The sequence below is a fragment of the Setaria viridis genome, chromosome 6 (assembly GCF_005286985.2).
Source record: "Setaria viridis chromosome 6, Setaria_viridis_v4.0, whole genome shotgun sequence".
In the NCBI taxonomy this organism is placed as follows: domain Eukaryota; kingdom Viridiplantae; phylum Streptophyta; class Magnoliopsida; order Poales; family Poaceae; genus Setaria; species Setaria viridis.
The window spans coordinates 29,004,016-29,031,876 of NC_048268.2; the positions used below are offsets into that span (position 1 = coordinate 29,004,016).

General features: G+C 46.9%; 3 protein-coding genes and 1 pseudogene across 3 annotated transcripts; 2 read left to right on the top strand and 2 right to left on the bottom strand.

The window, feature by feature from the left end:
- Window positions 1-704: 704 nt before the first annotated feature.
- On the bottom strand, window positions 705-4,267 carry LOC117861267 (wall-associated receptor kinase 2). The gene is made up of 3 exons (XM_034744797.1): window positions 3,327-4,267; window positions 2,278-2,436; window positions 705-1,851 (listed from the first exon to the last, which is right to left on the bottom strand). The coding sequence occupies exons 1-3, from the start codon at window positions 4,198-4,200 to the stop codon at window positions 866-868; spliced, it is 2,019 nt and encodes a 672-aa protein (XP_034600688.1). The 5' UTR covers window positions 4,201-4,267; the 3' UTR covers window positions 705-865.
- Window positions 4,268-16,436: 12,169 nt separating this feature from the next.
- On the top strand, window positions 16,437-17,217 carry LOC117860427 (uncharacterized; annotated as a pseudogene).
- A 679-nt stretch (window positions 17,218-17,896) lies between these two features.
- On the top strand, window positions 17,897-19,481 carry LOC117859724 (uncharacterized protein At2g39795, mitochondrial). The gene is made up of 2 exons (XM_034742905.2): window positions 17,897-18,542; window positions 19,183-19,481. The coding sequence occupies exons 1-2, from the start codon at window positions 18,004-18,006 to the stop codon at window positions 19,340-19,342; spliced, it is 699 nt and encodes a 232-aa protein (XP_034598796.1). The 5' UTR covers window positions 17,897-18,003; the 3' UTR covers window positions 19,343-19,481.
- A 1,833-nt stretch (window positions 19,482-21,314) lies between these two features.
- LOC117859723 (probable cytokinin riboside 5'-monophosphate phosphoribohydrolase LOGL10) lies at window positions 21,315-27,407 on the bottom strand. The gene is made up of 7 exons (XM_034742901.2): window positions 27,261-27,407; window positions 23,509-23,606; window positions 23,352-23,385; window positions 22,165-22,264; window positions 21,831-21,901; window positions 21,582-21,725; window positions 21,315-21,485 (listed from the first exon to the last, which is right to left on the bottom strand). Exons 1-7 carry the CDS (start codon window positions 27,372-27,374, stop codon window positions 21,315-21,317), a joined length of 732 nt encoding a protein of 243 aa, XP_034598792.1. The 5' UTR covers window positions 27,375-27,407.
- Window positions 27,408-27,861: the final 454 nt, after the last annotated feature.

Genomic DNA, 27,861 nt, shown 5'->3' on the forward strand with positions numbered 1-27,861 from the left:
TGCTGCTTTCCAGCCGTGTGGAAAGCGGTCTCTAGGCTTTGCGAGCTTGACCCGTTGACCGACGTAACGATGCGGGCGCGTGGATCCTGGGCGTCCGTGACTCCGTGGGGGGTGGCGGCACGGTCGCTGCGCCCTGCCGTGCCCCGCGCGGCGGAGGCGGGGCGTGGGGGTCTGGGGGGAGGTTGGGGAGGACATGGAAGACGACGGGCTCGGCTGCCGTTGCGGCGTCCCCCTGCGTTGCGGGGAGAGGCGGCCACTAGTCCACGACGAGTAGACACCTGTGCGCGGCGCAGGCGCAGCCGCTGCGGGTGCCGAATCCCCGTGGGGCACGCGTTGCACATCACTGCAGCAGGCGCGCGCGTGGTGCGGGATTTTGCTCCAGCACAGTTGCTTGCTGGGAGTGTACTTGTCTGCTGTGCGCTATCCGTGCGTCGTGTGTCGAGTTGCGTTCTCCAGCAAACCGGAAGAGTGTTGTGTTTTCCACCGAATTACAAATCTATGTTGGGATTTAAAGATCTTTATTTGTTGGCAATATGGCTGAATCAACAATCATGATCATTTTCTTTTGAAAAGCGACCGGCAAGAGTTTCCTCAAGCTTTCCACGATAAACAGTGACACTTCTAAATTTTGTAATGCCACCGTTCTTCGCCTTCTCGAGGGAGAGCTACAACATTAACAAGCGAGCGAGTGGGGGCAAAGCGCACGCGAAAATGGAAGCACTACTCCTTTGTTTCAAATAGAAACCGCCTCACTTCCTTCTTAGGAGATATGACAGTTTACTGCATTACAATTTCATTTCCAAACTCCTTCCACATGTACAACTTTCAAACTGTATCATGCATCAAACCCACAGGGAAAAAAAAATCATATCTCATTCGTTTTGCTCCGTGATCCCTTTAGCATGGCGCGAAGATTCTCTGCTACATCTATCATCTCCGGCCTTTGATCGATGTTAAGATCTAGGCACTCCACAATCATTCCAGCCAGACTATGAAGAAGCTCCATGTTCTCCGTTGTTGCAATTTCTGAGTCGACAAGCTCAATCACTCTCTTGTCCTTTGTGTAAGCATCGAGAAAGTTCCTTAGTAAGTTGTTAGAATCTGTGACTTTCTTCCTTGTGATGAGTTCTAGGAGCACGACTCCAAAACTGTAGACATCACTTTTACTCGTTAGTCTTCCTGACTGCAGATATACTGGATCCACATAGCTCACAGCACCAATGACATTTCTCGTGTATTTTTTGTCGACGGTAATCATCCTAGATATACCAAAGTCGGATATCTTTGGTACCAAGTCATCACTTAAAAGGATATTAGCTGGTTTAATGTCACCATGTAGAATTGTTGTGATGGTATCTGAATGCAAATAAGCTAGACCCCTAGCTGATTGTGCAGCAATATCCAGACGTTGGTCCAAGTCCAGGGGCTCCCTGCTGCCGTGCAAAATGTCGTCAAGGCTGCCTTTCGGCACAAACTCATAGGCTAAAATTGGGATATCGACTTCTAGGCAACAGCCAATGAGCTTGACAATGTTCTTGTGCATGACTCGAGACTGAATTATAACTTCGTTGGTGAACTGGTCTGCCAAATTGACATTCTTGGGCTTCTTCACTGCTACCGGTTCATCTCCAAGAAGCCCCTTGTAAACCTCACCAAAGCCACCTTCTCCAATAAGATTGTTACTTCTTAAAATTGGCATCAGCTCCTCCTTTTTGAATAGCTTGATCTTGGTAACCTTTTCTAGCGTAGGACCCCCATTTTTTTGAAAATATTCCTTGGTCTTCCTTTTCTCTTTGCGAAGGAGCCAGACGAACACCACAACCGATATTATGAACAGACAACCAGCAGCACCTACATAAATTGCAAAAATATACAACCTACTGATTATACAACTTTTCTAACTAACCAGCACAAATTTAATAGAGTTCTGCCTACTTTTGCTATAATAATTACTTTACCTAAATACCATAGCTTTAAGAAACATGGAGGTTATCTAGTTCTGTCCCTGGTTGTTCTGATTTCTGAACTAGGCATGCATATATAAGAACTTACGTGTTCCAGTGAATGTCAGTTATCCTTGCTAGAATGATACATGCATGGATAGATTTTCAAGGTTGGATATGGTAGCAATAGTTTTTTTTTCAGGTCGTACAATCAAAACAGTGGGACAAACTTTATGATAAAAAACATTTTTCCAATGATGATACTTAAATGATATGATGTTCTAGTTTCTTGTATATCAAAAGAATGTATATACATGGCATGGCACATATGTACCTGAAGCAATTACTACACCAAGTGGAAATTTGAGGTTGCAAGGCTCTTTAAACGGATCAGCACTGTGGAAACCACTGGGGCATTTGCATTCATATGAACCCAACGTATTCCGGCAAACACCTCTGCATGGATACTCTTGACGTTCGCACTCATTGATATCTGTACAGAAACGGTGAGTTGTGAGTGTTCCCCAATTAGGAAGTACTCCCTCCGTCCCAAATTAAACATCTCAAGTTTGATCAAATTTATACAATAAAGTACTAATATTGATGATACCAAATAAGTACCAGTACCATTAGTTTCTTCATTAAATATATTTTCATAGTATATCTATTCGGTGCCATAAATTTTTATGATCCTCTCTATAATTTTAGTTAAACATAATATGGTTTGACTTTCCAAGAAAGTTGGAATGACTTATAATTTGGAACGGAGGGAGTAGAGACTAGAGTGGACGGTGTAAAACTTGACATAAAGTTAGAAATGCTCTTGAAAAATATTTTGAAATGAAGTTGATGAATTGCTTTATAAACTGGTACAGTTCATGCCTAACCAGCTTACCGACAAAACAATAAAAAATGGACAAAATAAAATGTATAAAACCAATATTACCAAGGTTTGGTTAGAGACCGTCACAACGTAACAGACGTGCTACTTTCTAGAATCTGGGATATTGTCGACATATGACTACATGATGGCAAAAAGAACCTTGGATAAATTTCTTAGCGTGAACGGGAGAAACCTGCATGCTTGTGGTTGTAGTGAAAAAAAAAACCGAAGGGGATTGGAAACTGTTCAAATAAGAATTTCCTAGCTAGAGGACCCTCCCTGAGTCCATGTTCAAAGCATAACCTAATCCTGTAAAAAAATTTCAATAAATCCAGACTCCAATGAAAGAACCTATATATTGCAACAGTATACCACAAAAATCCCAAATAGCAAATGAACTCGTCACTCATCAGAGCTGGTTCCTTAGAGAAAAACCTAGTCTCTGATGAGCTGTTATAGCGCGGTTCACCATCCCTCCTCTTCTTTACACACGCACTTACCGGTACAACCATCAACGACGTAGGGGTTGCCCTCGTAGCCCATGCTGCAGTTGCAGACATACCCAGGTCCGTTGAACGACTTGTGGCACTCACTGTTTGAGCTCACGCAGGCGTACCCCTGCGCCTTCTTGGCCTCATCGCAGGTCAGGTTGTCACGGATGGCCCAATCCAGCCACACCGGCATCGTCCGGTTGATCTCCATCCTGAGGTCCGCGGTGTGGAAGGTGTAGTTCTCCCTGTCCACGAAGAAGGCGTAGTCGCAGGGGCTGTAGCCAAGCCTCTCCTTGTGGTTGTACGCCCTGAAGTTCATCTTGTTGTCGGTGATGCCGGGCGGGACGTCGACGCGGCAGCACCCGACGCCGGCGCAGGCGCCGTCGGCCGCGCTGCCGGAGTCGTTGCAGAAGGAGAGGCAGCCGGTGTAGTAGGCGAAGGAGTAGTCGTTGCCCTCGTCGCGCTGGCCCTGGATGTAGCCCAGGGTGTTGCAGCCGAGGACGACGAGCTGGTTGTGGGCGCTGGAGACGCGGTACGCGTCGGCGTCGTCCCGGTTGAGCCGCACGTCGCCGTCGCTCCAGGCGCGCACCTCGTCGGAGGCGTTGAAGCACTCCCACCCGACGGGAAGCATCACGCGGAGCCCCGCCGTCCTGATGGAGAGGTGGGTCACCGGGATGGGCGCCGTGGCGCCGGCGAGCACCGGCCTGCCGCCGTCGCAGACGATCTCGAAGCCTTTGCGGAAGCAGCCGGCGCCGATGCCGAAGGGGTACTGGATGCGCATACCGCCGCAGCTGTCGGGGCAGCTGGTGGTGGTGCTCTCAGCGTCGGCGGCGGCCGTTAATGCTGCTACCAGTAGGAGGCATGGCAGTAAGCGTATGGCCATCAACACAAATTTGCTCTTGTTGATCGATTGAGCTGGTGTCTCACTTGATTTGCCACCACTGACAGTAGTCCACATCATACCCAATAGCTACCTCACTTCATTTACTTATGGAGTAATTAATCAACAGCTCCGTTTTGATTTCTTCCTTTTTATATTTATTTGTCTTTTGCTACAGTAGTTGATATACTAGTAGAATTTAATATAGGTAAGTTACGTAAGATTAGCACTACAACTACAAGTACGTCCTCAAAAGTATCTCAATATAGTATGCATGATAAAGCCTTTAAAATTCAGTTCTGTTTATCAGAAACGAGAATAACAAAAAGTAAATTATCTCTATTCGATGATAGGCACCGACTTAATTAGCAAGCCTCTTTTCGTGTATAAATTTTGGTTTTGAGGAGTAACACTTCGCGAACTAAATTTTTTTTTGAATTCAATAGTGTTGGGATGTGAACGTATGCAAAGCTTTTCGAGCTACTGTAGTTTAATCATGCTATATAAAGCCACTTTGTCATTGTTAGCTGCGGTTGTTATATTAGAATGGCATGCCTGGAGGGCTATCGTTGTCAGTTCATTAATTATGCCATGTTAGTTAGGTCATTAGGTAAATGGGAACATAAGAAGTCGCCACAGAGACCTCTGATCATGTTTTAAAGACTTGACTTGACAATTCCACCTGTTGTTTAAAACCCCACAAATGTTTGTTGGTTTCTTGTATGGTATCATACGGTCTGGTATGATGATTGGACTTTCTTTTTCAGTCCGACAAATGAAGTTATGTCATGAGAGGCCGGCATCAAAGACAACAACTAAAGCCACTGAATGCAATTTTATATCTATATAGCTAACCATTAGTGAGCAAGATCACCGTGTATCCTAGCTACTTTATGTTGCATTTGACCCGGTACATAAGGTCTTTACTTTCATTTGCCAGTCTTCCCTCAACTTGCTTAAAGGCGGCTACATGTTCACACGGTATTTTTAGTGAAAGCTTTTGCCAAGGCTAACTTTGAAGCGAAGGTGAGGGAGGATCCGGATGAAAATTCTGCCAACATGGTTAATGCTTGTCCGTGTTACACGAGGGTACTTACTGTTTTCTCTACTCTCTCTCTCTCTCCACATAATACAGACGCACGACAGATCTCAGTTGATTCCTAGAACAAATATAAGAAAATGTGAGCACTCCTACGGAGTCGAAAACTCTTTGAAACACTACTATAGCATCTTTTTGCCTCGATACTTGGCCATTGTATAGTAGGAAAAGAAACAATCAAGGGATAGAATCAAAGGGAAAATGTGCACCAGAGTTGCATAAGATGGCCTATTGTAATAATGTACTGCACTAAGAGGGGGACACGGGTAATTTTGCCATTTGGATAATGTACTCCCTCCGTTCAAAAAACAAGCCATCCTGATAATTTTAGGACAGATTAATAAGAGGTAGAATGACCTCGATTGCCCTTATTTATTAACCATATTTAACACTAATTGACTGCTGCATGCCCACATGCACATGCACACATGTTAAATTGATGTTAAATTGAGTATAAAGGCTTGTTTTTTAGCACAAATTTTGAATCGCAGAATAACTTATTTTCTTGGACGGAGGGAGTGCTGCACAGAGCATCTCCAAGAGTGCCTAAAAGATGAAGTCCAAAAATACTAGTTTTGAGACCTTGCCAAAAAATATTGGGAGTAAAAAACACCTTCTCAAACAGTGCTCAAAAAATACTTTTCCAAAAAAATTAAATGGTGCCACATCATCAAGAGGTGGGCCTAGGTTGATTTTGTTTTCACGGGAGATCTAACCAACGCTAAGTTTTAAAAAATGATCTAACCAATGCTGCCTCCTATCAGCGTTTATTCCTCATCTCACGATCTTTTACTCGATCGCCGCCTCTCCGCCTTGACTGCTGCATTTCCATACTCTGCTGGCCCTAGCTCTTTGATCCAATAGACATGCTGAGCTCCAGCAGTCTAATCGGTCCACTTTTACCTGGAGACACAGTAGATGGGGAAATCAAGCGTGAGCGGCGCGTTTTGGACGACTCTGTCGGCGTTACTGGCGGCGGAGGATTTTGATACCGGAATCCTGCTACGATCTGGCCCAAATTGCACTGCTCGGGTTGATAAAGGGGTTGACATAGTCAACTGCCCGACCTTGGCACATTCCAGTCAAGGGAAACGTGATCTAGGGTTCCAGGTGGAAGGATGGCGGCGAATGCATCTAAAGGGAAGGCAAGGAGGATTGATGCGGATGTTGATGAACTGCTGCAAAAGTTGAAGCTCAGTGATTCGGAGAAGGAGGGGGTGTTCCTGGCTAAGGAAGATAGAGAGAGCCTGCCAGATGTCAAGTGGATGGCGGCGGCCAAGCTCCTGACAGTCAAAGAATTCAGTGAAGCTTCGTTGATGTCGACCATGAGATCGGCTTGGAATACGGCGCATGAGGTGACTTTTTGCCCAATTGGGAAGAACATATTTGTCGTTCAAGCCTTTTGCCTAGGTGATTGGAAGAGGATAATGGAAGAAGGACCATGGATTTTCCGCGGTGTGCACTAATGCTTGAAGAATTCGATGGATCTACCGCGATTCCATCTGTTTTGCCTCACGTGATTCCTGCATGGGTTTAGTTCCACATCTGTACCACACGAAATCAAACTTGAAGCAGCTGGCGAGCAAGATCGACAGCTTGGTAACGGTAGAGATGAGAGCCATAATCAACTAGTGGAGGTGACTTCCATAGAGCGAGGGTTAATCTAGAAGCGTCAAGACCGCTTTTGAGATTTTTCACGTTGGCGCCGGAGGGGCAGGACAACATCTTGATACAAGTCAAATATGAGAAGATTCCTCAGTTTTGCTCGCACTGTGGTCTTATGGGGCATGTTCATCTAGAGTGTGGCACAGGGGAATACACAGAGGAAGATCTCTAGTTTGGCAACTGGATGATAGTGGGTGAAGAGACGTGGCATCCAGTAACTCCTACGGTTCGTGGGAACATAGGTGTGGAGCACGAGCAACCCAAAGAAGAGCGTGGAGATTGCCCGGCGAAGGGCAGAGGCAGAGGCCGAGGTGGCTGGGGCTCGTATCCACGGGGAGGAGTCTGGATGGAGAAAAAGGTGGGATCGGACGATGGTTCAGGGTCGAGGAAGCGAGCGTCAGAGGAAGCAGGCTTGGACAAAGGAACCGATGCGGAACTTAGTGACACTGCTACTAGCCCTGTTAAACCCATGGAGGAGAAGCATGGCAGGTCCAGGGAAGTGTTAGCTAAGAAGCAACTCTCCATGACGGCAGAGCCGAGCAACAAAGTGGAGATATGTGTGCCCCCTCCTCCTCCTAAGTATATCTCACCGAGAGAGAAGAAGAAACAAAAGAAACTCATAGAGACTGAGAAGGAGGTTCCAAACACAACTATGGTAGACTCCGAGAAGGAGGACAACCGGGAGCAATGAGTTGCCTTAGTTGGAACTGTTGCAGTTTGGGCAACACCACGACAGTCAAGAAACTTCGCGAGCTAGCGAAGAGGGTTGCCCCTTCGGTGCTGTGTGTCTTAGAAACTCAAGTTCACAAAGCACGAGTGGAGAGTCTGAAAACTACTCTTGGTTTTGATAATGCATTTGATGTAAATAGTTCTAGCCGCAGTGGTGGATTAGGAATTTTTTGGAATAATAAAACAAGAGTTCAAATTTTACCATTCTCCCAATACCATATTGATGCAATTGTAACGGAGGATGGGAGTGATCCATAGAGATTGATATGTGTGTATGGAGAGGCGCAGGTCTCAGAACGTCACAAGACATGGGACATGCTCAAATTTATCAAAGCGACATCTTCCTTACCCTGGGTCTGTATAGGTGATTTTAATGAAGTCCTACACAGGTCCGAGTATAATGGACTCCAAGAGCGCAACCGTTCTCAGATCGAAGGGTTCAGGGAGATGGTGGATATATGCGGCCTTTATGACCTTGGCTATGAAGGGTCCAGCTGGACTTTCGAGAAGAAGGTGGTGGGTGGGATGTTCTGTCGTGTGCGATTGGATTGTGCTCTTGCCACTACAGATTGGTGTACGAGATTCCCGTTGGCGCGAGTGAGTCACCTTACGGCAGCGGCTTCATATCATGATCCCATCTTGCTGAGGTGGGGACATAATACTAATTGCCGCCAATGACGACGAAAGAAGAAAGCATTCAGGTATGAACTAATGCGAGAATCACATCAAGATTTTTTCCCTGTGATGGCACAGACATGGCTGGGTAAGGGCAAGGTGAGCACGCTCAAGGAGCTGGAGGCAAAATTGACTGCTGTATGTGGACACCTCGGTGCATGGAAAACACAATCTTTTGACCATGTTAGACAAGAGCTAAAGAAGTTGAATGAGGACCTTGAGAGGTTGCGATCTGACCCAACTAGGATCGGCCCATCACATGCAGAGGTCAAGATATCAGACAGAATTGTTGAATTGCATAATTGAGAGGAAATTATGTAGCAACAACATTCGAGAAAATTGTGACTTACGGCCGGTGACAAGAATACAAAGTTTTTTTTCACTTGCGAGCAAGTCAATGAAAAAAGAAGAATAAGATAGTGAAGCTGCGGAAGCTAGATGGTCAATTTATAGAAAATGAGAAGGAGATGGGAATTATGACGTCAGTCTTTTATAACGATCTGTATACGTCGGAAAGGACGGAGGATATGGAACGTGTTTTAGACACGGTCCCTGTTAAGGTCACAACAAAGATGAACAGTCAGTTACTCCTGCCTTTCAGTGATGAAGAAGTTAAGGTTGCTCTATTCCAAATGTTTCCAACCAAAGCACTAGGGCCGGATGGTTTTCAAGCACATTTTTTCTAGCATCATTGGGATCTATGTAGTGAGGAAGTAACATCAGTTGTTTTAAGGGTGTTGCGGGGAGAAGATGATCCATCAAGCATAAATAATACTAGCATTATATTAATTCCCAAGGTGGGTCAGCCAGAAGAGCTTGGTCAGTTTCGACTGATCAATCTCTGCAATGATATACAAGATTGGTTCCAAGGTGTTGGCAAACAAATTGAGGAGAATATTGCCGGAAATTATAGCTAAAGAGTAATCTGCTTTTGTCCCTGGGTGACTGATCACAGATAACATCATTACAGCTTATGAGTGCATGCATTTTATGAAGAAGAAGCGAGCTCAAGATAGTAGGTGTTGTTCCCTAAAGCTGGACATGAGGAAAGCTTATGACCGAGTAGAGTGGGTTTATCTACGGTCAGTCATGATACGGCTTGGTTTTCACCAAATCTGGGTAGTGTCAATTATGAGAATGGTGACCACGGTTTCATTGTCGGTGCTTTTCAATGGTGAATGGATGGAAAGTTTTAAACCCTCAAGGGGTATTCGTCAAGGGGATCCAATCTCTCCCTACCTCTTTTTATTGGCAGCAGAGGGCCTTTCATGCGTGTTAAAATCACGAGTTCAGTCAACGCAACTTAATGGCATCAAGGTGGCTCCATCGGCTCCGGTGGTGAGTCACTTACTCTTTGTGGATGACAGCCTGCTGTTCTTCAAAGCGAATAGGGAGAGTGCAAAGGAAGTTAAGAATGTGTTACAAGTGTAGTGCAAGGCATCAGGATAGCAAGTGAATATGAACAAGCCATCTGTACACTTTGCTAAGGGGTGCTCAGGTAGCTTAAGAGCAGAAATAAAGAATATTCTAGAAGTTAATAATGAAGCTCTAAGTAAGAAATATTTAGGTATGCCTACCGATGTAGGTAGTTCAAGAAATGGTGCATTTAAGTACCTGAAGGATCGAGTGTGGAAGCGAGTGCAGGGCTGGATGGAGCAGACGTTGTCATCAGGAGGGAAAGAAGTATTAATCAAAGCAGTAGCCCAAGCTATACCAACCTACTCCATGTCTTGCTTCAAGCTCTTGAGAGGACTGTTCAAACATATTGACGGGCTGCTTCAAAGATTTTGGTGGGGGAGTAAGGAAGGGAAACATAGAACATGCTGGGTAGCATGGGATCACATAACTAAACCTAAATGTGCAGGTAGCCTGGGGTTTAGGGACATTGAAATGTTTAATCTAGCGTTGCTAGCGAGGCAAGCTTGGAGAATTATGCAAGAGCCAGGTTCACTTAGTGCATGAATCCTTAAAAAAGTCTACTTTCCTTATGAAGATTTCTTGAATGCTGAAGTACGTGAGTCACCATCAAGGGTGTGGCGAGCAATTGTTGATGACAAAGAGGTACTCAAGCAAGGGATCATTCGTAGAATTGGCAATGGTGAGGAAACACATATCTGGAGCATGAATTGGCTGCCAAGGAACTGCATATTACGTCATGTGTGTTGCATTAGAAATAATCCTCCGCAGCTAGTCAGTGATCTCATTGATCAGACATCGGGGACTTGGAACTGCCACAAGCTAAATCTTTTCTTCACTCCGATGGACATAGAAGTTATCACAAATATCCCTCTTAGCTCAGATGGAAGGGATGATTTCTAGGCATGGCATTATGAGCGAACTGGCATTTTCTCTGTCAGATCTGCCTATAGAATGTTGGTACACAACTGTGGCGGATCCACTTCGGATTTACTTGGTTAAACATGATTTAGCCGCATGATACGTGACGCTCATGCCTAACCCGAGTAAACACGAAGTGCCATCGGATTTCATCCGATTTAACCACTTGAACAGGACCGAATAGCAAACCCACACGAAGGTGAGCGATTCCAGAGAATACAACAAGTCCACTGAGTTAACAAATTAACCATTTAGTTTGGCCATAAAAACAACATCAGAGTTTTACAAGGTTCAGCAGAAAAACAACAAAAGGTAAAACAACTAGCGGAAGCTAACTCGTCGAGGTCGGACATCCCTGGTGAGGCCAACCGGGACATCATTGATCCCGCTCCTCGCCGTCCGAGGAGGGATCCCACTCAACCGTCCAACCCGGAGGGAGTTGGGGCGGCCAAGTACCAGCAGAGGGAGGCTCAGAGGCAGCAACTTCACCTGAAAAAGAAGAGCCACAACAAGGCTGAGCTACTAAGCTCAACAAGACTTAACCGACAGGGAGCGCGCTAAACTACCTCTTCTAGACATGCAAGGCTTTTTGGCTGAGGGGTTTGTTTGCCAAAAGCGCTAGGCGTATCCCTACTTTTAAGTTTTAGCTCAAGTTCTAAGTTCATTATCCAGTCTAAGTTAGCAACTTGTTTTAAGCAAACATAGAACCAACCAAAGGGTATATACATCATCAACAGACCATGTCATCATCAGATTCCTTATTTACTCAGGGTGACATAGCGATCAAGCAGTCTCAAACTGTGAGAGGCAGACGAATCGATTCGAGTTTCTTAACCATGCATGGCGAACCTAATCTCACGACATCCGCGCACCACAAGGGTCGCTTCCTGTGTCGGCCGTCCTCATCAATTCCCAGGCGCGTGTCAGGTCCAAACTTCCCTTGGCATGCAATGCTCCGTAGTCCAGGCCTCTACCGTACTGTGACCGCACTTGCACCCACATGATGCACCATGGGAACCTCGTTCCAGGGACAGCAGGGGTATAAGCCACGCCCTAGTTCAATCAGGTACTAGGCTTCCCCATCCCATACTAGGTATGAGATTAGTACTTTCAAACACTTGATCACGAACACCACCACTGTCGGGCCTTAGCAAGTTTCATAGACAGACGGGGCGATCAACCGACCACCAAAGAGTTACCCAAAACCCTGCCCCGTCCATCGTCCTTATAGTTGTAACAGAAGGGAAACAACCAACTCCTACAACTCGCGAGTGACAGGAAATCACTCGGCTTTTACCGTTTCCTAATTAAGCAAAGCATCTACTCGGTCCAACAGCTAGTGTCAGATGAAGGGAAAACTAAGTCATGCATCTATGGTTCCAAACAACTCCTATACGTAAATGCACAAGCATGAAAAGGAAGGCATGCACAAGTTTGGTAAAACACAGGGGATTCATGCATCCGGGGCTTGCCTTCGAGCAAGGAGGAGGGAAACTGCTCGTCTGCTTGGGCAGCTTCGGCTTCTGGAGGCAGGAGCTCGGCTACACCTTCATCTTCTGGCGCCGGGTGCAACTCGTAGAAGCCGTCGGCGAGACGCAGCTCTACACGAATGCAATGCATGGGTTAGCATTTAGACGGTTATTTCAACAGCAAGTTTGAGCCCAGAAACTTGCGGCAAGTTACAGGAGGGTGGGGAGGTTCAAAGGAGTTGATGGAGATCAAGATATAAGGGTCGGATGGGGAGGAACTTATGATCTGACCCTTAATCTAGAGGAATAGATGTGCTAGGGGTCCTCAGACTTAACGCTAAAAAGTCTCCAAGTTTTACACATACACCCTCGGTTCAAGAAAAAGATACAGCCGATCCCTCGGGCGAGGTGGAGAAGGGTCAGCGGAACAGACAGGGTCGGGCGAGACGGAACCGGGGTCGGGCGGATAGGAGGGGTCGGACGAGGCGAACAAGGGTCGGCAGCTTACCTTCGTCTTACAGAGAAGGCTTGGGCGGAAGGACTAAGGGGCTTGGGACAGCGGCGAGGATGTCCGGCGGTATTCCGGCGGCGGCGGTGCTTCTTGTGGATCACAAGCAAGCTCTTGGGCAGCACTGAAAGCAGTGGCTGGTGGATTGGGGAAAGTGGTGTTTGCGCGGAGAGGAGAGTTCCTCAGACTTAGGTGGTGGCGCTGTGAGCTCGAACAGGGAGTAAGAGAGAGGGCAGCTATGGCAAAGGGGAACTCCGGCAGGGCTCCGGCATCCCATTTTATAGCGGCGCGGAAGTGATAAGGGGGAGCGGCGCGAAGGCCGGGGAAGAAACGATGGAGTGCTCTGCCGGGGCGACGATTGAGCAACGAGGGTGGTGGAGCAGGACTTCGGGGATGACACCGGCGGTCATTGGGCACCGATGTCAGGGCGGCGCAGGTGCGGGTTTGCCGGTGGTTGAGATTTGGCGGAGGTGGGTGTCGTCGTGCGGTGGATCTGATGGAAGTGACCCGGGAAACGGCGCTAGAAACGAGGGCGCACAGGTGAGAAGATAGGCGACTGCGGTCGCGCGGGCGAGCGCGGAGCAACAGATTGTCGGGGCGGAGCTTCTGACAAGGCGGAAAAGGAGCTGTCGCTGCCGCGGTCTGGGTTGGCGGAGGAGGAATCGTCGCGTAGCGAGGACCGGGGCGGCGCGACTGTGGAGAGGTGACGGAAAAGATGGGCGGCATCGGGCTCTGCAGCCGGGATCTGGCGATGTGATGATGGGCGCGGGCGGCGAGGTGCTGCAGAAAGGGTAGCAGAGGAGCTTCTGCCGTGATTGGGGAAGGGGGCGCGAGAATCCATCCGGTCGTGGCCGGCTACGAGGCGGAGCGGCAGGCGTCGGAGGAGTTGAGCCACACGGCTGGGGAACTCTGAAGCAGGCATGCAACTCGAGTGCGCCTGTCGCGGGAGATCTGGGGGAAAGATCTCGTGGGTCCACCGGTCAGTCTTGGTGGTCCACGGCTCAGACCGAAGGGAGGTGTTGTGGGAGGACTTAGAAAGATCCGACAGCGGGTTGGGGGTCGGCAGGGTCGGAACTGGGGAGACCACGGCGAGGGGTCGGATCGAAGGGTCGGGAGATCTGGAGGTTGAGCAAACAACCTTGGTAAACTGAGACAGGTGATCAGGGACTCGGATTAAGATTAACGCGTAGGAGTTTCATCCGAGGCCGTTACAGCCTACCCCCCTTAAGAAGAATCTCGTCCCGAGATTCGGATGTAGAAGTAACCGGTGGGGGTGTGTAGCCTTTACCTCCTTGGCTGTGGTTTTTGTGGAGCCTTGGACTCATGGAGACATTCATTGCTAGAATGTAACATGTCCAGGTGTGTCGGGGCACTGAAACACGATGACATTATAGAAGTTTTGGGTCAGGCTCAGAATCAAGACGCCCAAGGTTGGCTGAAGGAGGTGATGGAGGTACTGCCACATAATATACTTATACGAGTAGTCATGAAATTGTGGGCAGTGTGGCATGCACGGTGCAAGGCAATTCATGAGAATATATTCTAAAGTCCGCTGTCGACACATTATTTTATCGAACAGTTTATAACAGAATTGGAGATGTTGAAATCAAGCCCAAAGTCGTAACAACAACTAGGACAAATTCGGATTCCGAAGTGGATACCCCTCCGCATGCTTTTCCTAAAATCAATGTTGATGCGGCCATGTCCAAAAACTCGAACACAGCAGCAGTGGCGGTAGTAGCGCGAAGTGCTGTTGGCACTTTTGTTGGAGCATCAGCTGTGGTACTAAAGGGGGTCACAGATACCAAGATAGCAAAAGCGCTGGCATGCAGGGAAGGCCTAGCACTAGTAAGCGACCTACTCATTCAGAAATTCAGGCTGGCGAGTGATTGTGCTAGTGTCGTCAAGAATCTCCAAGGGGCAGGCATTGGCAGCTATGGACAGATCATCTGGGAGATCAATGTAGGGAGAGGAAGATTCGAAGCTGTTGAGGTTGTGCACGAAAGCAGAAGATCTAACATTGATGCACATGCACTGGCTAGGAGCTCGATTTATAGTCAGGTCAGTAGACATGTGTGGTTTCTAACACCACTGGATGGTGTTTGTAATTCGTACTCCTATAACTTTGAATAAATAAAAGGTGGAGAGGTCTAAAAAAAAGATGGGGGAATCAAGCAACCTGCCACAGTTAAAGGATGGGCACAACTTCAATCTAAGGGAGAGCGTGGCCTAGGTGAAGGGGAGGTGGCGCTACAGACGGAGACGAGCCGGCACCGTGGACGGAGGGAGGGACGGCCCCTTGCACCGTCGATTCTGAGGTGCCGGCGCCATAAAACTCCCATTGAGACGGGCTTTATTGGGAGTGTTTTTTTGGCACTTTTGGATATGCACTAAGAGGAGTCAGGACACAGCTATAGGCCATGGACCGTGGCAGCAACAAGCAAACTGGACTGGCCCACCTTACACTGCAAAAATCGGCCACCTAACAAAACCCAAAACCGCCTCTAAAAAAAGCAAAACCCAAAACCCACCCGCCGCATCCACTCTCCGTCTCGTTCGACTCTGACCAAGCCATCCACACCGATCCCAATCTCCTGAGTCCCGATCCTGCCCCGCGGCCCATGCTCTCTACCTTTCCAATCCCCATCTCGCCGCCGTACCCTCCCGACCTCCCTCACTCCAACACCAACAGCTCCACGTGCTCCCGCCACCCCTCCTCCTCCACTTGCCTCCTCTTCCATTTCCAAACCCCACCTGCACGTCCTCTTCGCCGCGCCGCTACACACCGACATCGATGACTCTGACGCCAACGCCGGACCGACCTTGGAGAGCTCGTGACGCCGACGTCGGAGGCCCTGCTGCAGCGACCCCCAGAGGAGCTTCCTCCAGTCCGACTGAGGTATTGAAACCCTATTATTTTTCTCCAAATTTCGGTATATGCTACGTTCAACTATTGGATGTGGATGGTGGAATTGGAAATGCAAACTTTCTTCTCAACTGAATAATGTGTTGCCAACCACCACAATGGTGATTTGATGCCTGATGGTTGATGCTAAATGAAACTGGGTGTAGTCTTAGATGTTGGAGTATAAATGAATTGCTCACCTTTCCCTATCAACTTAAACTTTTGGGTTGAATTGGTTGGTGCATGCAACTCAATATAGTATCAGAGCTAGAGGTCTCAAGTTCGAATCCTGGTGGGCACGATTAAATAAAATAATTGCAGCCCACTCCAATTTCCACATGTGGCCTGAGGGAGCCTGCACGTGAGGAGGAGTATTGGAGTATAAGTGAATTGCCCACCTTTTCCTATCAGTTTAAGCTTTTGGGTTGAACTGGTTGGTGCATGCAACTCAATATTAGAAGCTAATGCCAATGTGTGAGGTCTCACTCAAAGCTGAAGCGCCCTCATCATAAAAGTTTCTAAAAAGCTAGCATCCATTGACCAAAAATAGAGTCATAAATGCTGCTTGATACTTGGTATGTCTGGTGTGAGTTTACTCACATTTTGTTCTCTATTGGAATAATTACTACGGAGTACTGGGTTTTTCTATTGCATGTTCCATTATGTGGTTCAAGCATATCTTATTTTGTATTTAGCATTCGTTTGTTGCTGCTTGATTGTTTTTGATCCTACTCGTTCTGTTTGGTTGACCATCCGCAAGAAAACTTTATATGTTTGTATGTTCCACATAAAGAAAAGAAAGAAAAGGTCAAATTGTTACATATTTCTGAGTCATGTAGGTAAGGTAGTTGAATGGCTTCAAGTGCACGGAATGTCATGTTTCGGCGTCTCAAGACACTAACTATAAGCCCTGCACTAGCATCTGGTGTGACCAGTCAGCATCACCAGCTTCAACAGTGTGCGCCAGTGAGTGGCACAGCCAAAGAAAAGGCTAAGCTCAAAGCAGATCAGCCTTTGAAGCGTTCCTCCATCGGAGCAAAGAAAGGGACGCCTTCCACTGGCAGGGGAGGTGGTGGTCGTGGTTGTCGTGAGGCCATGGAGCGCATTACTCAGATTTCACAGTCTTGTCTCAAATGCCCATACTCCCCTGTGGCACTTGTCTCCCAAATAGCGTCTTCGTGAGGCCAAACGCTTGGAGCTTGGACTTATCTCCAAGGAGAGCCAGTGTGAGCTTGATATAGCCAAGGCCAAAGCTAAAGCCACTGGTGGTGGGGGGGGCCGGGGTGGCGTGTGCTGATGGGTCCACCTGGACTTGACTATATAAGTCTTGGGCTGGTTGATGAGGAGGCAATCCCCAAGTATGAGTTCACAATCGAAGATGGTCGGCAACTTACCAAATAATACAGTTGTGTGCTAATGCAGCGGCACCGTGCAAGGCAAACAACAGATTCATCACTTCTAACACTAAAAAAAGAGGCCATTGCTGTGCTCCCTGAGAAGTTGTGAGCTGCTGCTATGGTACCTGACTTGACACCTTTCCCCGCAAACCGGTACATGGCGACACTCACACCACCAATTTGAAAAGGTACGGGAGGCTGCCAAGAAGCATTCTGTGAAGGAGAAACTTCGCTGAGGAACTCTAGGGAGGAAATAAACTGTTTCCACTTAAGGTGAGCAGAGTTTCGGCAATTCTTCTTCATTGATTTCCATAGTATCCGAGTTAAATGTTGTTCTCATTCGTAGAAAGGAACCATAATTTGTTGTTGAACCTGTTTCTGTTATTAAGAGCATCTTCATATCAACCAATTTGTTTTATTAAGAAGAAAATTTTACTTTGTCACTGTGATCGTCAGTGGTGCTACCATTGTAGCACCATAGCTGGATTGCTGGAAATGGCTTTTTCAGGCCTCCTCCTCCCCATTGGAAGAGCAGCCTTGATCTAGACATAAATCCTTTTCCTCATTTTTTGGATGCAAATGCTACAGGAATGACACTTTGTAGTTGTTGCTGGACTGATATTGTTATTTCTTAGGAATTGTTGACAGCAATTGTTACATGCTATGTTGACACAGTTCACGCGTCCATTTTGTACGATGGCCACAGCATCGTCGTTGCCCATGTCCGGCAATCTCGCCGTTGGATCTGACCAAAAATCGAACCGTGGCTGACCAAAAATCGAACCGTGGCTGCCATGATAAACACGGGTCCACTATACTAGTGGGTTCGATTCATGGGAACTCTTCACTGGACCCCTTTTACTGGGTGAGCCGAAGACAGCCCATCAGAGCAAGCTCGTTGGCCCATTCTGGCCTGAATAGACTGGGCTGTGCCCGCTGCCCGTGCTCCACTAGTCTACTACGCTTCCCGTCCGGAAAACCACTCAAAATCCTCCGACTCCCCGCCGCCGACGAGCATCGCCATGGCGCTGGCACGGCGGCTGCTCCGCCTGCGCCCCCACCTCGGCGCGCTTCCGCTCCCTTCCCCCAGCCCCCCGCGCCTCCTCCCGTCCCGCACCTACATCTCCGACATGCGCCGGTCCGCCTTCATCGACCGCCTCCTCCGCTCCGTCCGCTCTGAGATCTCCTTTCTCGACAACTCGACCCCGCCACGAGCACCCCCGCCCCCCGCGCCCTTCGCCGTAGAGGACCGCCCGGGCGAGCAGTGGGCCCGCCTGCGCGGCGTGTTCCCTTCGGCCGAGGAGGGGGAGGAAGAGGAGGTCAAGGTGGACGCCACATTAGTCGACGGCGCGCTGCCGCCCACCCGCTCGGGCGCGGACACGGGCGGCCCGCCCAGGTTGCACATCACCGTCAAGGTCGAGGTCTCCAAGGCAGCGCGGCCCGGGGTGGCGCTCAACTTTGAGTGCTCCGCGTGGCCCGACGAGATGGAGGTGCAGAGGGTCTTCCCCGTCCGCTGCGGCGGGCCTGTGCCGTTGCAGCAGTACGTCGGCCGCCAATTCAGGTGATACAATGTAGATGGGAATTGACTAACATCTCTAAATTTTGCTTGCGTGTTGGTACTCATCTTGCCAGTGATTAAAATGTGCTTTGTTCTTGTTATTTGTGAACTAAAGATGGTGTGATCATTCATGAAATAGGTGAAATACTTGGGATGGGGAAAGGTCGAAATCCCTTTCCTTTCCAAATTCATGTTCAGGAATTGTGACTGCATTTTGTTTTGCAAGAAAATGTTGTGAAAATTCTGTGAAAAATACCCAAGTTTGCGTTTCATTTGAAGAATGACTGGTGTGGTGCTAACTTGTTAGATGCAACACAAGGACTAATTATTTATTGGCGGAATAGCCATTATCGTCCTTGAACTATCAACGTAGGCTCAATTTAGTCCCTGAACTACCAAAACTGTCATTTCGGTCCTTTTTTCACAAGTCCCGTTCTTCACAGCAATTATGCGTTGCTGCTGACGAGGGTGTAGCAAGCAAAGTTGAGAATGGAACATATTAGCACATGGTTCATGGCCATTTTGATTTAATTGCTCTTTGTTGCCACCAATTAGCTTCATTAGAGGCAATATGAAACAGACCGTTTTTTCCTCTCATTTATGTGGAGGGTATACTGATCATTCTGCTTGTTCTGGTGAACAGTGAGTTAGATGAGGAGATGCAAAGTGCAGTGCGAGATTACTTGGAGCAAAGAGGAGTTAATGATGATCTTGCCGCGTTCCTGCATGCGTACATGGAAAACAAGGAGCATACTGAACTTATCAGATGGTTGAAGAATGTTGAATATCACGTAAAACAATGAACATTTGTGTTAGATTAATTAGTATGTTTTACAGCATTTAGAGCCATATGACCACCATCTTGGCACTTTGACATTACTATTATTATTTGAAGGGTTTTTTTTGGTGGTGCCAGATATGCAAAGAATCTTACTGTCTGCACGTACTAGTTACTACCAATACAAGCAGGGGTTCTGCCTGGGAATAGGCTAGCAGTGTTTCCTTCTCTAAAATTCAATCATGCAAGTTTTCGAATGTTCATTCATTCAAAAAGAATGGCAGAGGTCTAGGCTTCTAAACCGGCCATCTTAAATAATGCCTTGTTTGGAACCATGGAACGCAAAACAGAGAAAAAGAAAAGGAGCCACAGGAAGGGGGTAGGAGTGAAATGGCGAAACATTAGGAATATTGGCCACCATCACTTCCTACAACAAAAACCATTGCGGGCCTCTTTTTTTTTTTACACACCGCTCTTCCACCTCTCCTTGTCTTCCTTCCTCCCTAGATGCCTCTTTTATTGCCGCTGCCGACTTGGAGCGAGACCTCTACCACGCTCCTCCCCATCATCATAGACATGTTCATCTTCAGACTTCAGTATCAAATTATGTGAAGGATGACGTGCTTGACTCTTTTTGGACAGAGAATAATTGTTCCTGTGTATTCACTTCTTATTGTGTTGGAGTAATGCCCAACAATGTCAAATCACAAAAGACCAGTGCTTTGACTCATTTTGCGACTACAGTTCCTGGGTGTAGTTAATATGTCAGAAGGTTGCAAGATGCTATAACCAAGGAAGATAGCAAGATGTCAAATTGAACAATCCATAATACTTAGAGGCGTATTGTGGATTGTTCAATTTGACATAGCATGGTTCATTGCAATCAAATTGTAATTCATCAAACACTATGTAGATCAAATGAACGCAATCTCATCATGTCTGGAGTTCACAAACATATATATATGACTGGTTTTCTTGCTTCTTTGTATGGTGGCAATGTTGTACAGCTTCAAGAAAGTGTCTTTTCATCCCCGGTTCTGCTCCAATCATGTAGGCTTCGGTTGATGCCACGAAGATTGTGCTCTCGTGAATGGTACTTGTTCTCATTTATGTCGGGCTCACCATGTAGTCTACATGGTTTATTGCGTCTCTTTCCATTGATTATTTGCCAACCAGACGCCTATCATGAGAAACTTGAGCTAATCTACTAGTATGTGTTAATTATAAGTCGATTTCTTACATTTTCCCATCAACTTAAGCTTTTGGGGTTGAATTGGTCGGTGCAGGTAACTTGATATAGTGTTAGGGCTAAATGACTCAAGTTTGAATGCTAACAGATGCAATAAAAATAAAATTAATTAGATCTTACTTCAATTTTTTCATGTTTGAGACCTAAATAAGCCTGAAAAGAGAGTAGCTAACTGGCTATCTTATTACTCCTATTTTCATGTTTGATAAATTGCTCGTTGTATTATCCTCAATGGTCAATATTTAGGAGCCAGGACAACACCATTATTCCTTCGACCTTATAGTTGGACCTCAAATCCTAATATAAAATTCTTCCTCAAATTCCCACAGCAACGTACACACGAGAATTCACCTCATTAATTATAAAAACATCGGCTGATACGAACAAATAAAAATTACACTTGCACTAGAAGTCTAGCTAGAACACATACAAATGTCACTGCACACACAACAATGACAAACAGAAAAACACCAAGAGCACCTAACAGAATAACACACTCTCGCCAACTCCTTACGCTCTACATTAGCTTAGGATAGAGGATCACCGAAGAAAACATCCAGGGTGGATATTACCCTACAACTAGCTGTTGGGACTTGGGACCTCGCGCCTTGTCCGAAAAGTGGAGAACAACCACTATAAGGATTGAAAGAACCTCCTAAGGTATCGATGCATCTGTCATGACGTCTTCTTCCATTTCATCAGTTGGAACCAGCTGAGGTGTCCCAACCTCTCCTACCCCTAAGCAGTTTTATTTATCCATCATAGAAGGGGCCTCTTTCACGGGAGACAAAAGAGGTTTCTCCCATGGCTGAAGAATTTGATCTGTGTCATATGATGAAACGCTGATTCCAAAACCATCACCTGCATCGTCGGCCCAGTTGAGCTCGGAAGCAACTTTGTCATAGTACGGGGCGTACCCCTACATACATGAATGATACATATGAGGACTTGGTGCTGTGCACAATGAATAAGCCTCAGTTTTAAATTAGTGCATGCTTTCTAGTCTAGCAGGTACCTCAAGCTTCTCCATGAGCTCCTGTGCACTGGGAGCTTGGACGAAGATGTGATGAGCGCTGGGGCTGATGAAGCCTTCCTCCACGGCATGGTCAATGAACACCAGCAGTGAGTTGTAGTAGCCATCAATGTTCAGCAAGCCAACCTAATGTGTGAGCTAATCGATCAAATCAGGCCAATTGGATACTAAATATAGAATGCATCAGTTCAGATGTATAGGAGCTAGCATACTGATTACAATATATTTTACCGGCTTATGATGGATGCCTAACTGTGCCCATGTGATTACTTGGAACAGCTCCTCCAGAGTTCCGTATCCTCCTGGATCATATCTCATTCATATATCAGTTCCATATACTATACTGATTTTGTAAAACATATCTGATTTGCTAACTTTTTATGCTGCAATATACAATCTCCTTTCTGAAATACATGGCGTTTAGGACAAGATGATTAGTTCATTTTTAAACTATTACCTTATCCTAAACATCAATGACATAGCCATAAATGGTGATGTCAAGTTATGCATGCAACACTGACAAGAGAGACTCAACAAGGCAAACGAAGAAGAACCACTTACTTACCAGGCAGGGCTATGAAGGCATCGGATTGACTTGCCATCTCCGCCTTCCTTTGGTGCATGTCCTCCACCACCTTTACCTCCCCCACTGTCTCTCCGATAATCTGACACAATGTCGATCAAGTTTTTTGCTCTTAAGAAGGAACCAAAATTGTAAATCTGTTTAAGGTTGTTCATATCAATGTACTAAATAGCATTTGTAGCGCCCGTGATAGCAGCCGCTATAGCGGTAGCGGTACCCCACCGCTACCGCTACAAGGTAGCAGATCCAAGATAGCATGTTTCGACTTAGTGGCCGCTATTGTCCGCTATTGCCTGCTATTGCCCATATTAAGCCACTATTCGCTACATTTATGATTCAAGTGATATATGAATATGAATCAAATGGTAATAATAATATTTAAAATGATTATTTAGGTCATGACGAAGGATTAGGGATGAAAATGCTTTTTTATTTATTAATATGAGAATTTAATGTCAATTTATATCCATACATCTTAATTATATCTATTTATTTGTGATTCTTACCTTGAAATGTAATGTCTAACTTAAAATTTTAACTTTTTTTAAGTAATTGATGTTAATATTCATATATATTCTAAAATTGTGACTATTTTTTGAATTCCGCTATTTGGACTAAGTGTTCGCTATAGCACCCGCGATCCGCTACACCAGCCCTAATCCGCTACCATACCGCTAAACGCTATTTAGTACCTTGGTGCATATATATATCAATAATTCAAAATGATGGTACAATTCTTGAAACTAGTAATGCATCCAGCCGACTGATAGCAGCCAGATGTCTGCCTCCCCCCCATGGGGATGGCCCCCCTGCCTAAGCGCCTTCCCGGGATCGAACTCGAGGGAAGGTAAGACATCCCGCTGGCCAATCTCATCGATCCAGGGAAGACCTAGGTCGATGAATACACTGGCAAGATCAGGTTCTTTCTCGTTGTTGATACCGGCAAGACCCAGCCAGATGATGATAAACACATGTAAAATTATCAAACACTCCCTCTATGCAGATTTTGATGGAACTTTTTATGATAGCATATTAATAAAATCTACTCATATTGTCTTCAATCTATGAATTTTTTTAAAAAAAACTCGAAAAGTTCGATCAAAATCCATGCCTAATTAAAATGTGCATGATGTATGTGTGATTGTATTGGAAGGACTACTGTACGCTACCTCAGGAGTGGTCATGAGAGCCCTGGGAACGACCCTGCAACCGGATGGCATATGCATGCAGCACACACACAGTTAGCTTGTAGCATCGGAATACCGGATATGTATAAACGTATACAATGCTCATGCTTAGACAAACGAACTATGGACTTGTGGTTACCCAACAACATGCCTACCGCCGCGGTGGACGGCGTGCGAGATGAGCCCCATGAGCCCTAAGCTTCCGCCGCCATACACCAGGTCAATGTTCCTAGACACCTGCAGTGCATTAGGTTTAGAGAGTTAGGGTTTGTTCATATGTACTCGCTCCCTCCAGCATTCTAAAATAGGAGCCTCATGCATGCATAATCAAACTTAATAAATTATTATCTATGATGTAAACAACTTTCACACACACGAACAGTTATTTCTGTAAAATATGCATATAATAACCTATCTTAGTGAGCACTCACGAGAGACTCAACCCGTGGTCGAAGAGCATATTCGATGTATAATAAAACGACGAGTGAAGACGGTCTTCGATGCATTGAAAACGAGAACTGCGCAAATTTTTACTGTGCCGATACGTCCAGTTTCACTACCAGTTTAGGCTTGGGCTGATCTGACCGGACAAAACCTGGGCGTACCAGACCTAGCGCGCTGCACGAAAAGGGTAGAGACCACCAGTGATGTGACAGTAGTGGTAGCTAGGGCATTTGTGTCGCTCGTCCCCCGCGTCGCCCTCAAGGGCGACTCGGGTGGAACCACCACCGCCGCCATCCTCAACCCCCTCCGTCCCATCCTAGCCTCTCGTTGCTGCTGCAGCACCACGCCGGAAGTCCATGTATGTGCCAGGATAGCGGCAGCAAGGCCTCCTCAGTCCTCACCTTCCCTCTCATCCTCCACGGCCTCACACACAACGATATTCAAGATCCGTCCAGAAGGAAGCTGCAGCAAGCTCCAGCGCTCGGCGGCGCTCAGATCCGCCCTCTCCTAGACTGGATCTTGTCTTCCCACGACAGCAACGGTAGGGCTCTGCCCCCTAGCCGCGGGCTTGTGGCCAACGGCGGATTGGAGCTCCGGCATGGCCTGGGCGGGGATGGCCGGATTTGGCCCAGCATGGGGCTCAGTAGCAGCAGCTCGGTCACCCCAAGCTCCCCCCCCCCCCCCCCCCCCCCCCCCCCCCGAGTCAGCCGGATCTGGCGCGCCTGCTCTGCTCGAGGAGAAACGCGGCCTCCTTAGCCTCCTCCTCCACCCTCGCGAGCGTCGGAGCCACCAGCAGCAGCGGGGAGACGCGCCGCGCCGCGGCTGACACCCTGTCCCCGTCGGCCTCCTTCCGGCGCACGAGGCAGCGGCGCCGCTCCAACTAGGTCGAGACGATCCTCGGGAGGACGACGCGGGGCAGGTCGTGGTCCAGCTTCTTGCGCCAGACAAACGTGCCGAGGCCCCGCGCCGCCAGCTTCTCCAAGACCGCGACAGCGTGGTGGCAGACGGCCTTGGACAGCACCTTGGGCGGCCGCGTGGGCGTGGCCTCATGCGCGACCGCGGGGGAGGCGGCACGGGGCTTCCCCATCGGCGGCGCACGGTGCTGCGGCTGCAGTTTTGATGACCAGTTTTGGGTGGAATTGCAAGGAGAAATCCTCTTCCAGCGTTGCGCTGGTTTCGACAACGGCGACGCCTGCGGGTGCCGCTCTCCTCTGTGGAGGCGTTGTCAATTTCCTTCCATTCAAGTGCTGGTGTGGCCAAGGTGGGTGGGCGGGAAACTTCAAGGAGAAATCCAAGCCCGGTATTGCACTGGTGCCAACAATGGCGACGCCTTCGGGTGCCGCTCTCCTCCATGGAGGCTTTGTCAAGACGCCTCCTTCCCACTTGCTACTGCTGCTGCTTGCTTCCCAATGAAACCATTGTCGCTTCCTCCCTGCACCCTTTTGTTCACTTTCACCATGAGCATGTATGTGATTATTGTCGGCATCTCTACTTTGTCATCATCCTCCTTCCTTGATGGTACTGTCTCATCATATGCCGGATTAACGGGACCATGATCCCCTCTATTGGATCTCCCCATTCTCCCCTCGATGGCCCTTCCTCCTTTGTGGTTTCCTCCCTAGAAAGGGCATATCAAGGCGTCGATTGGATCCCGGATGGTCCTCCAAGGCACTGCAATCAAGACTGTCGTATGTCAGCTTCAGCTTCGACTCAATGCTACACAGTTGCGGAATGGGGATCGGCAAAGTATAGTTTAGTTTGATGATAACATAGGCCAGAGGAAAAAGACATCTTACCCTCATTTGGTTGCATGTGTTAGCTGTTTGATCTTAATCTCTTTTTCTAGGCTTGCACTGTGAGGTCTGCGTGTTCTATCATGTTGTTCTATCTCTATTTCTAGGAGTGTGTTGTGTTGGGTTTTGTAAAATTGCTGAACATTATATTTATTGAGCTTGCAAGAAGCTATGAATGTAGGTGAGGATCCCCCGATCTCCTGAAAAAAAGTAGTGGTACCTAGTGCGAGCATGCTGCGAGTCGTACGTGATTTCCACTGCTAAACCACGCAGCTGCAGCGAGCAGAGCCTGCATCATACAGCCAACCAGCGAGCGGCGAGACACAACAGGCGGCGTACGCCCGTTTTTTTTTTTGGACTTTGTCAAGTTGCAACAGGGGGTACGCACGTTTTCACGTTGCACAGCGTGTCAGGCAGGCCGGTCGGTGCTCGCTGGCTCTCTTGATCGGACGCTTGAAATGACTCGTCGGTCGTCTGGTTCGAGTCGTCTTCCGCTAGGCATTGAATCGAACCAGACAAAAAGCGACGAAAATCTGTGTTCGGATAGTAGAGTATTGGAATGGAATGGAGGGGATTGAGTATAGATTATAGAATGAACTAATTTACTTTCCAATCCATTTCACTTCAATCTACTAAGTATTCAAACAAGGTTTAAGGGTTTCTTCCCCTTAATAGTTCCACATTTAACCATTACTCTTTAGTAGGTCGATTTAACCACTATTAGACGCACCTATGACAACCATTCGAGAGACAAAATATATGAAATACAAAAGTATGCTTCACTACTTCTGTTGTTGCATACAAAGCATTTAGACTTAGTGTATTATTATAAGTTAACTAATAATGACCCCCTGTGTACATCTCTAGCATGGCAAAAGAGTATGCATATCTATTAGCGAGTAATAAAGGCGCACAAAGTCATACTCCATCCGTTCCTAAATATTTGCATTGTCACTATTAACTTTTGGACATGATATTTGACTATTCATCTTATTCAAGACAAAGACAAAGTATGTAAATATATATTTTTTGGATTGTGGCTTGTTTTATCATTAAAGATATTTTAACCATGACTTAGTATGCTCAATGGTGGTAAATATTTAGGAACAAAGGAAGTATATGCTAATAAAACATAGTATATGCTAATAAAACATAGTATGCTCAAAGAACACTAGGACCAGTGGCGGATGCGGCCCCTGAGCTTAGGAGGAGCTCCCTCTTCTTCCTCCTCCTTCCCTCCTTCTCTTGTGGACTACTAAAGAAACTCACCACTGGACTATTTTTGAACTTGTGGTTCAACCGTTTAGACCAATGAACAAGTAAATCGAGCACCAGAGCATGCTACACACTGAAGTACTTCTTCACCATTGGATATGGTAATATTGAAAGATAAATCTCCCTCTGCCAAAACTGGAAGTCGATCTATTTATGCATGTGTTAATTGATCAATATGTCCTGTCGCATAATTAATACATTAGACCACACACATGATGACATGAAAAGAAATGGCACAAAGAAAGCTACTGGCTGGCTAGCAACGCGCGTGTATATCATATATGCATAATGTAATCGAAAACTAGCTAGCTGGTGCTTGAATAGTAATAAAATAAGGCAAGCATGTATACTTCGTATTAGTTCATCGTTTATTATATACCAGCTCTTCGGCGAGGTCAACGGCGGCGTCATGGTAGCTCGTCTTCTTCCCCTGGCTGCTGCCGCAGAACACGCAAATCTTCTTGAACCTGCTGGGCTGCATCATCTTTCTCATGGCCGCCCCGCTCTAACTCTCTCTAGTCCATGCTCTCCTGCACGCCTTATATATAGCGGTTTGAGAGGCGCCGCGTGCGTCAGATTGAGGGCATGCGTGCACAATTCAAAGAATGTTTACCTACAAGGTTAGCTACTTTAACTGCAAGGCCTAGTAGGGCCATGCGGGATTGCCAAATTTAAGGCCATCGCCCCTGTTCCTAATGTAGCTTCCACTTCGATCTCTCATCTCTCTCTAGCTCGGTCCATATTTTTTGAAGGAAAACTATAGGAGAATTCTCCGAACACTTCATTTCTATACTTTAAGTATCGCTATCGGAAAAATGGGTATTAGTTTGGGAACTGATACAAAGAAATCAAGACTAAAAGTCTTAGTCTTTAAGTACCGGGTCTAATCTATTAAGCAAATGTATTACTGTAGCAACGTATTGTCAAATCATGGATTAATTAGGCTTAATAGATTCGTCTCGCCGTTTAGATTCGTCTTA